At 49.5% G+C, this 10,961-nt stretch overlaps 1 protein-coding gene across 1 annotated transcript; it reads right to left on the reverse strand.

Annotated features, from left to right (window-relative positions):
• Positions 1 to 4: 4 nt before the first annotated feature.
• On the reverse strand, positions 5 to 10,960 carry CSUI_008652 (eif2 kinase if2k-c; the record flags this gene model as incomplete). Its single annotated transcript, XM_068068779.1, has 9 exons — positions 10,844 to 10,960; positions 9,186 to 9,759; positions 8,286 to 8,587; positions 6,258 to 7,482; positions 5,608 to 5,914; positions 3,884 to 5,007; positions 2,589 to 2,914; positions 852 to 1,977; positions 5 to 198 (listed from the first exon to the last, which is right to left on the reverse strand). Coding segments are annotated over exons 2-9 (4,914 nt in total), but the record flags the coding sequence as incomplete, so codon positions are not given.
• Position 10,961: the final 1 nt, after the last annotated feature.

Raw genomic sequence — 10,961 nt, forward strand, 5'->3', positions numbered from 1 at the left:
CAGCTGACTCTGTTGCTGGTTTTTCCGTGGAGGCGAAAGAGAAAGGAAGAGAACCCACTGAACCAGACCTCCTCCACCACAAGCCCACAGAAAAGGGGGACCAGAGGGCCGGGATGAACAAACGAAACTGCTCGCGGATCGACGCAGCTGATGCTTCAGCCTCTGACGTTCAGTTAAAGTGATACCACGAGTCTCGGTCTGAAGCAACGCATAGAAAAAGTGCCTCATTTTACTCATGATTACACTTCTTGTCACAGAAGATGCCAGTCTCCGAATATTAGAGAAGAAGGCAGCCTATGACGTGAGATAACGACACCAAGGCAGCGAGAAGGACGAGTAGAGATATCTACAAGGAGCTCGCAGGTTGAAGAAGCCACCCCCGCTGCTGCTGTTATATGTATGGACGGCACAATGACTGGGTTGTCAACCACATGAACCACTCGAGGAGGGAGGGCGTTCGGAACCGTTGCACGCGAAAGTCACAGAGCTCCTGTTATCACAAGCGAACCAGGTAAGCATTCACTTGACAAGCGTCTCACATTCTGTAGATAAAGTAACGGGTACTATTCTATAGCTCGCTAGGCCGACCGCAGAACCCGACTGCAGGCACCCAGGCTGGCGATTACTTTGTCTTTCTGACCGGTTGTGGTCTTCTCACCTATCGCCAGTTTACTAAAACCCTAATATCACTCGTCCATACAGAGGGAGGTTGCCACATGTGAGGACTTCACCCGAGCAACACTTACGACAGTGACTAAGCGAGGTTCTAAGGAGCACCGCATATCTTGACGTAAACAGCCCAGCACCTCTCCCCGGTAGCCCACGTCTGCTACAGGAGACTTGATTCTTACCCGCAATCCAAGTCGCAACAGCCTCATCCGGAGTTCATGCGCGCTGCTGGCAAGCAAGGGTGGAAGGGTGTCTCCTTCTGCATACCCTTGCGGTTTAACTACAAAGATCAATGCCTGTGGTCCATTACACCATCCAGGTGCGTCACTCACGAGTTGACGAAACGCACTTCCTCCAACTTCAAATCCCGCACAACCAGATGGCATTCCTCTGTCTCTCTCCCCACTTGTTCTACCTCCTTCTACACCCCCTAGATAGTTCGCACACCCACCGGCGGTCCCTCCTCCGCCTATCCCTATGGAACTGCCTGTTGCCCCGCTAGATCCCGACCCCCCTCCTGACGCAGACGCCGTGTTCGTTCCTCCAGAGAAAAAGGCTCCTCCGGTGCTTCCGTCTCCTTTCTCTCCTACTGATCCTGTCTCTCCCGCCATAGCAGTGGACATATTTGCACTGTATTGTTGCTGACACAATAGAAGAAGCAGTCGCTTTCCAATACATTCGGCAGCTAACTCCACACTTGACACGGAAAGTCTCCGCCTAGCTTTTCCTGGAACTTCGGCCCTTCCTGTCCCAATAACTTGCATACGTACTTCTTCAAGCAAAGCATCCGTTCTCCCTCCATGTGCGAGAACCTCACGCATCTGGGCTTGCATCCAATGCTGATGTAACGCCATTTGCTGTCTTTGTTGTCGAGTCCCTCCGTGTGTACGGCTCGATCCCCCAGTCACGCTACCTTGTGTTCCTGAGAGGGACCCCAGAGAAGGCGCATCTGATACGGAAGCACCAAAGATAAAGAAGACAAGGCCATGAGCAAAGTGCGATCCATCGAACGGCATAAGGAGATCGAACCGTTGCTGTTCTTGAGGAAACCCTTCAATCTGCGCTAACAATTCCTGCTGAAGGCGAAGGACATGAAGCTGTTGGAGTACAGCAGGATGTATTTCACAAGGGGGATCTCCAAACGAACTTGCCCTGTCGGAGCTATTCCATAGATCGCCACGGTCCGCACTAGGGAAAGAAGAAGAACAGTCGAAGAGGGGAGAAGAAGGGAAGGCCTGATAATCATTCTGGAGACCAAGTTGAATGACAAAAGATGTCAACTTATCGATGGTTTCTGCTGGGGTATCCCTGAAGAGAAGGAGAGTCACAAACATCTGTAAGACGTACTAGGACAATTGAAAAGTGTTGTGTAATGAACACCAGGACAAGACGCGGTAAAAATCACAGAGCGGCGTCTCTACCTTCTTTTTGTCCCCTCCTGAGGGGTATCTTTCTAGTTGCCAAGGGCGCAGCACCTCTCCTCAGATGCTCGTGAACATGCTAGAAGCAAGGCATAACCGAAGCGTCCTATCTTGGAAAGAATCGAACAAGGTGCATGAGGGAGAAACAGGAAGGCCAAGTATGTACAGATGTTCTACACGCGGGCAGGTATGTGATGGGAGCAGCGTCTGAAGATATGTCTTCCGTACACGGAGACGTAAGGTTGAGATGAGTAGGTGCGCCAAAGTTGATCTGAGAATCGCATCACACCCCGGCTGCTTACACCAACACTGCTTTCTTCCACTTGTGCTTCCCTCTCATTCAATTTAACTCTACAGACAAAGGCTCTCAGACGGAGAAATAACAAGACGAGGCACGACAATACCTTGAGATTAACATCTCAATGACCTCTAAGTGTATGTAGTCGACCCTCATCGCAGCATGGTGCCCGCTTGAGAAAGAAAGGACGTCCTTCATACCCGTGTATCGACAGCAACGTCCACAGAAGATCTGTTTGCTGTTGTACAAAGGTTTCATCCCTCTCCTGTTGCAGTGCTTGGAGAAGGAGAAAACCTTCATCGTCATCCTGCCCTGATGTGTCTCTGGTCATTCCGCCGGCGCGGCCGTTCACATCGGAGACACCTGTCCCCCCTCCAGAAGAGACAGTAGGAGGAAGAGCATCTGCTGTATCATCGTATAAAAACAGAGCCCGTAGTTGATCAAGAAGTTTTGATCTGCTTAAAACTCCGCCTTTCGCATAGACACGAAGCCAGCTGGAGAAGGGCTTCACATGATCCTCGGGGAGCTGCATGCAACCATAGAGAAGGTCCATCACAGCCAAACGCGCTACGTAGAAAAACGCAGAATGAGAAGCCCGATCAGATAAAACATCACAGATGTCTCTCACTTTTCTCAGATGCAATACACAAGCGTGAAACAAAGAAGAGACAACCTGGTCCAGCCCTCCTTCCCCGCCAAGTCCTACGTGACGAGAGAAACCAGAGCAGATTACGAACTTCGAGAGGACGTACACGGAGATCTCCATGGGACTACATGAACAATGAAGAGATCACGAAAGAAAAACTCCTAGACAAGAAATAGCAGGACAGCGACGGAGTGCTCGACTTTGTTTTCTCTATGAAGGAGACACCTAAAGGAAAGCAGGGTTACGACTGTCTATGAAGTACGACCACGGATGTAGCCAGCAATCCATTAAGACTGGCCATACATAAGCGAGCCAGTGGAGCCTCACTAGAAGCGTCTCATCAGAGGGGTGTGTGCGTACATCCTCTTCTGTATTCACAGATACATGAGCAAGTGAGCGGGTAGGCCTCTCCTTAGCTCCACGGTGTTGCTTTACGACAAGACAACTGAACACCTGACACTGTTGGCGAAAGACTACACGATGTATCGCTTGCTTTTGTCAAGAAGACGATAGAGAGACCCAAGAGAGCAAGCACACAAAGAGGGGAACAGCGGGATGTTTCTCTTGAGTTACCGTATGACCCGCATGAGACACACTGTACGGAATACACCTTGTCGAACTATCCCTGCGACAGATACCTCCACGGAGATCGTCCAAGTTGGAAGCTATTAGAACCACGAAGACAGACGCCTGCTGTTGTTGTTGTTGTTGTTGTCAGAGGTATGTCAGACGTATATGATGAACGGGACATTCCAAGCATGAAGATAGGAGGATACGAATCCCCGTTTTTTTCACACACCCATAAGGTTGAGCGTCTATGTATACTCGAGACCCCGTCACTCGACCTACAAGAATTAAATGCTGCAAAAGCACCGGAAGGAGATCTGCCATCGTCCATGACAACAGTAGCCTTGTTCCGGCTTGGCTATCACCCGCTGCCGCCCCCATGCCCCCTCCAGCCGCAGCAGCAGCAGCTAAGGGTGCAAGGACATCTGCTGCAGCAGCTACAACTTCAGCATCGAAGAAAGCTCCACGGGCGGCTTCTCCTCCGCCTCCATTCCAACCGGCAGTGAGGCCTAGATCCTCTCCCCAGTCTTTGAATGCGTCAAGATCGACTACCAAGTCAAATAGTGCAGCATAGACTTCCTGTGGGGCCATTGACGGGTCGCAGGCATCACAGTCACCTAGGGTATTGCCATGACCAGGAGCGGTCGTCCCACAGTGAGGACATGAGCCATTTGAACCTCCTTTTCGAGATCTTTTGACGAAAACCGGAGCAAAGGCCCATCTTCTCTGAACGACTGGTCCTGGGTTCCCTCCGGCCGCGAACCCAGCTGCTGTAGCAGCCGCTCCATGAAAAAGAGAGAAAGGAAGAATCAAAGGTGTCGCTGCAGCATCGAGGACCAGACCTACCCCTCGACCTGGTGAAGTCGTTGCCGACGCTTGGAGTACATAATGTGTTGTAGCCACAGCTGCTGTCGCCGCAGCGGCAGCTGTACTGACACCAGCAGCTGCCGGGACTACTGCTGCATGAATAGGAAGGCATTCAAACGGTAGAGAGAAGGGAAGCCCCGATGTATGATCGACAGCCCCGCCTTGAGCACTGGAAGAAGAGGCCCCTGCGCTTGTTGGGCGAATGCCTGCGACGACGCCGGCAGGCTGGCCTGCTCCCACAGCGGCGGTGGCATTTCCTGTCCCTGTGATAGGAGTTTGAGTAAGGACGGCTTGGGAAGGAGTGCACGCCGGAATGAACGGGCGTGGATACACCCGGAACGGCCGATATAACGCACATGGAAAAATATGAGGGGGAGGAATACCTTGGCTAGCTAAGAGAGCGTGAAGTTTCGCAGCCGCTGCAGCAGCACCAGCTGAAGCACCAGGGGAAGATTGATAGGGCATAGAGATACCAGAAGAAGATGAAGATGAAGAGGAGGAAGAAGAAGAAACGATAGAAGGCCGCCGGGGTTTAGCACCTAAAGAAGACAAACACAGACAAATGAACTGACAGGAAAAAGACAGTTGGATTCACCTTACCCTGTCCAGGATACCTCGCTTTGTACACCAGAAATTCTGGACCCTTGGATGTAGCAGTAGCAGAAGTCTCAAAATAACGTCCACGCTGCATGAGACAAGATCGGAGCTGAGAGATACTAACGCCATCACGGGCCTACCACCCGCACACAGGGCGAGTCAAGCATTGTAGCCCCACCCATGAAGCCTTACTCGACTAAGACGTTCCTCTACCCTCACCTCTCAACCACTGCACGAGAAAGGGGCTACTTTCAGCTTCCCGCCTGCAAAGGCACTCATGACCTTTACTTGTGACGACGATGTTTTCCCGACAATAGAGAAGGACCTGCTTAACACTCCTTCCAAGCCAGGCTGGTCGCGCTCTTTCGACTGCTAACTAACAGCTGGGCAACTGCAGTGAATGAGGAATCCACACACAGTAAAGCTTCCAGATAAGACGAAGCTGCAAAGCCCCAAACGAAATCGAGGAACTCATCTCTCCTTCTAAATGTAAGCCAGAGAACAACAGCAGCCCCCGAGGGCGTTTATGTCGTCGTCGTTACCTTCTGCAGTCCCCTCTGGCCAGTGCTCCCCGGCTGTGAGGCCTGCCTGGGAAATCCTTCGTCGCCTCCGTCCTGGAACCCTGTCTTTGTTTTTCTGCTGGCGCTGATGCATTTGAAGGATATCTTGCATGGCTTTCACATGGCGTAACAGGCGACGACTATAGCTAAGGCTTCCTGCTAACCGGCGTGTCAGGGGCAGAAGCACAGGAAGGGATATCTGGCATGCACCGCGGCGCTGAAAGCAGGTCGCGCAGTGTTGACGAATCAGTCCTCGAGTGAATTGCTGGAGCCGATGAAGCAGTAAATGCTACAGGAAGAAAAAAACAGCCAAAGAAACACAAGGGCGCCAAAATGCTTGTTCTCTGGCATCATATTCGCCCCATGTACGTGTACATACATATACATGTATCTACTACGTACATATGTGTGCTACAAGCATGACGCGTATACATGGCAAAGGCGCTTTGCGAAAGGATTGATCAAAGATGAAAAGATCAGTTTATAAACTTCATAGACGTAAAGATATACTAGAAGCATGACATGTGCAGACCTAACCGCGTTGTTGAGAGGCCCTACTTCACTGCGACACGCACAGGGCATCAAGAAGAGACGCTCATGACTGACGTCAATGAGAAAGTGGCGAGACATACCTCTGAAGCGAGAGCACGTCTCCTGAGAAGAAATCGACGTAATTCCACTTCTTCTTCATGTCGATTCAAGAGCGACGCCATGACCTGTACTGCTTCATGAGAAAAAGGGTAAGATGCAATAACGTCAAAGACCTGTTGAAAGGGTTTTTGTGCATGGTGCTGCCCGCCCCGAGTTTTCATCCCTAACAAGTGTTCTTTCTTTGGTTTATCATTCTTGCTATCCGTCTCACGAGAGTCACCCGTTTCTCCTATCGGCCTTCGAGTTCTTTCGCCTCGCGCTAGACCTGATGCTAATCCACTACCTGCACTTCCGAAGGTTTCTTCTCTTTCCCCGATCGTCGTCGTCCCTTTATGTGTCCTAGCCATGAAGGTACTTAAAGTTGCGTATGTGGGGCCATGAGGATCTAGACCGCCCCCTCCCTCTCTCCCTTCTCCTCGTGTCTCTCTTGAGGTGACTTGTTGTTGCTGTTGGTGGCGACCGTCTCTTTCTCTTCCATCACCACTCGCTAAAAAATCTGCACCACCCCCTCTGGCATGCTGAATCACCCCTCCTCGAGATCGACTCCCTGCATCACACCGAACTCGTGAAGAATTTGATGTAGGGGCGATATTGGCCGCTCGAAGTGCATGATGATGGTGATGATGTCGTGAGCCCCCATTCGTCAAGAGCCCACCTCCACCACCTTCAGATGCACAGAAAGCCTTGAGAAGCTCTGTATCTGCAATGAGATTGGTCCCTCCACACAGTTCTAACGGAAGAAGGACATCATCTACCAGTAACGCATCTGCAGCAGGACGTTTCTCCGGTTGCTGTTGTACCATGGCAGCTATTAGAGGAGCAACCTCAGCTGGGACATAGTTTCGTAGAAACCCTAGAGCATCAAAAGGAGGGAGAGTCGAACTGCCTCCCCCCGATGGGCTATGATGAGGGGAAGAGGTAAGAGGTTCATAACCATGCTTCGAAGCCTGTTTCTGTTGACGACGTTGTTGTCGTAGCTGAAGTCGAGATTGAGGGTGATCTTGTCTCTCTACATCTGGTCCCTGTCGTTTTGGTGATGGAGGTGCAGCAAGACGCTGAGCTTGACGAGCTCGATGGAGTTGTTGCTCATGGTTTAGAGTTAACTGCCCAAGAACAGCCGCTCGTTCCATTGTAGTTGTGAAAGGAGGTGCCCACATCTCGAAAAGAACGACGCCAAGAGAAAAGATATCGGCTTTCTGATCATATCTAAACAAAGAAGAAAGAAGCGTTGCGAAGACAGAGATCACATATACAGAGCGTGGTATCGGNNCGTTGCGAAGACAGAGATCACATGCAAGCAATGCAAATTCATGACTGTCGTATTCTATCTACCGATCTACTTGAAAGTCACTGCTCTATCAAAGACAGGCACCCCTATATGGAGTACCGAGAAGGACAGTCGAAGAGCTGAGCATCTCAGCTAGTTGACGTGAGGGCGTGTTGGTCATACAGTGTGTCTGCAAAATGAGAGACGTTGTAACCGTATGTCTTTCCGAAGACATAAGATATGTGCCTCTCTCAAGAATGCCTAAAACACATCCACACGAAGTCGTAGCTTGACGGCAATAGACCAACCGCTAAGCCTGAGGAAGAGATCACGATACCCTACTCATCAAGAGACACAAACTTGAAGTATGAAATTGCAATGAAGATACGTGTGCTTTAATGCTTTATGAAAGAAGTATGATGAGAAACACATACCTCAAACGACGCCTTTCTTTTGAGTAAGAAGAAGAATCTACCATGTAAAAGATCGACATCTGCCCCCCTTGAAAGGCTCCTCCCTCCTCTTGAATTTGAGCCTATCTCTCCACCTCTCTCACAAGTAAGCATACATCAGTCGCCTTTGCGCTGCTGTCGAAGGAAGATAGATACACAAGCCATCAATCACATATCCCCATCCCTCCTCGACTCAACTGCCCGGTCACCTGTGTCAAATCGAACTCCCTCGCTACCCTACTTCAGACCAGCGGACGAGCTGTCATAATGAACGACTAGGTGTTTCTTACTTGCATCCTGTAGCTTGTTCAGGCGCCATGTAATAGACCGTCCCAACGCCAGCAGAGAGCCTAAGAGATGAAGATGAACTTCCAAGAGTCGATGGAAGACCGGGCATACGAGGAGGAGGGAAGACATTGAGAGGTAAAGCGTAGAGACCTATATCATTGTTTCCTCTCCCAAGAGATGATGATGACAATGGCTTGCCTCCTCGAGCATCCGCTGGTGTCTGTGAAGGATTTGAACGAGGTGAGCTTGCTCCTCTTTTATTCGAACCGTCAAGTACTGTTGTCATGAGACCAAAATCACCGATCTGTATGTACACATTGTCAAGCGTATCGTAACGAAGAAAAGAAAGAAGGCTGCCTCTCTCTCTAGGTGAACTCATAAGAGGTCGAACATTGTAGGGCGTAACTCAAAGGATTCTATGTCTGGCTGATAGAGACCAAGAAGTCTACGTGGATATCTCCTATGAAAGAGAGGACACTGCGACTAGACTAGGGAATACTGTCGTTCCCCCGTCATGGTAAGAGTGTGTCTCCTAGCTGTGAGCCCTTGAATAGACATGCTAGGATACAACGCAAGTCTTTCGTCTGTCTACGAGTATCAGGACTCGGTTATCACTACTATCAAATACATGGCTCTCCTACTGACAAACAAGAAGAAAGAAAGGTGAGAGCTTCACGCGTGTCATCAGTATCTATACACCTGCAAGTACAGAAGCTACTGTCGCCGTATGCATTCCCGTTCTTAACATAAACCGAGGCTGCGACGCCCTCAGTGGAGATATGACGAAACAGTGAAGCGTTACGGCACCTTTTCTATCTACCTGTTGTGTAGCAAATCAACATAGAAACGGAGAGGGAATCGATGCGATACGATCCGCACGCACGCATGAAAGAGAAACTGACCTTAACACAGAGTTTTCCATGTTCTTCTTTAAGGAAGATATTGCTTGGTTTTAGATCCCTATGAATCACTCCTAAGGAATGCATGTAAGCGACACCTTCAACAAGCTCTCGAGTCATCCGCCATTTCAAACTTCGAAGTGCTGCCTCTGCAGCAGCTCTTTCCTCTGTCTCCATGGGATCTTGTCCTTCATCTTGTTGTGGTGCTAGGCCTTCATCTTGCGTCTTGTGTGTCGTCTTGTCGTTTTTCTTCACCTTATTATCTACTGCTTTTTCTNNTCTCTTGTTCTCCCCTCTCTTCTCGCCTCGAGTCATGAGAGGAAGAAGAGACCGTCAGATCCTCTTTCTCTATACCTGATCTTCGTGATGATGAAGGCGACGGAGCACGTAGCTGCAGTAGATTCGAATCAATAGCTTCTCTTAACGTTCTCCCCGGACAAAACTCCATGAGAATGAAAAGACACCTCGGGATGTCTCCTCCAGCTCCGTCGGGGGAAGTCTTCTTAGTATTGCAACGATCATCAGACTGAGGCGAGCTGTAAGTCTCAATCCATGCATCGTAGTAACGAACAATATGCTGAAACAACACAAGAGTACGGAAGACATTCAGAAGATCTGTTGCTCTTTGAATAGACGGTCAACATGGGCTGATAGGAACAACAAGTTCACAATGAGTCAGACCTAAGCAGAGGAAAAGAGCTGATGCTTGCAGCATATATATCTGCATATATGCATGGATGAGGCGACACATGAGAAGAGACTATACAGAAACGGCGTCACGAGAACAAACAGTATCTATCAAGGAGATTTGTTCCTTCTATAGAGCAAGGAGGTTGTGAAGAACCTATCAACCATAATGTAGGACAGAAGGTTGCCCAACTGGACAAGGTGATGAAACGCTCTTCTTCCTTGTGAGAAGATTCACCTCGAGCCATCCTGTTGCTGTCTAGATAGGTAAAAAAAGTTCGACCGTTACGAATCGAATCTAGTGGAGGAGTCCAACACGAGAGAAGACATTCGTCCTCATACGTGGCGTGCGCCCTCAGTTCAACTCCTCCTTCTCAGACTACGAGGAAAACAAGGAATCCAGGGGAGAAAACTCATGAACAACAACTCCGCCTTTACTTGATGAAAGCTCGAGTATGAAATGAGGAGCGGGCCAGGCAACACAAGTGGAGTTGACAACAGATCATCCGGGGGGAATGCGTGCTCATTCGTAAGCTAGAATTCTGGAAGGTGATCTTACGTCTTACCAAGAGAGGCAGAATCTCTCCTTCACAATTGACACGGGTTTACGGAAGGAGAAAATCCGGTCGAGCATCTCAGGAAGAAGCCAAGGCGAGGAGGTATAAGAAGTCTCTTCTCGCACTACGATGTAGAAAGCTCAAGTATATGCTTTTTTCCCACCTCCGTGCGTGAAAACATGCTTGGAAAACCATGTAGGTGGATAGATAGATAGATAGATAGATTGAAGATAGATAAATCCATAGCTGAACACGACTTGCACAGTATACAAAGGGACCTACATAGACATGAGTGAGCAAAGGGCCATCCACTCCAGCCATCCGAGCAAGAAGAGACAATACAAGACAGAGGTGTCATTCTGAAAGACTAAACGTCTACAACAGAATATCATCACGATGCTATGTATTTTCACGTACCTTATGATTCAATTTGGCTAGCATGGTTGCTTCCTCCATACAGCATGCAGCTGCAGCCGCATCATCTTTCCCTCTCTCACCTAGCCCCGCCTTATTATAGCCTCCTCGACCCCCCCCT

Source organism: Cystoisospora suis (genome assembly GCF_002600585.1).
Source record: "Cystoisospora suis strain Wien I chromosome Unknown contig_4909, whole genome shotgun sequence".
Lineage (NCBI taxonomy): Eukaryota > Apicomplexa > Conoidasida > Eucoccidiorida > Sarcocystidae > Cystoisospora > Cystoisospora suis.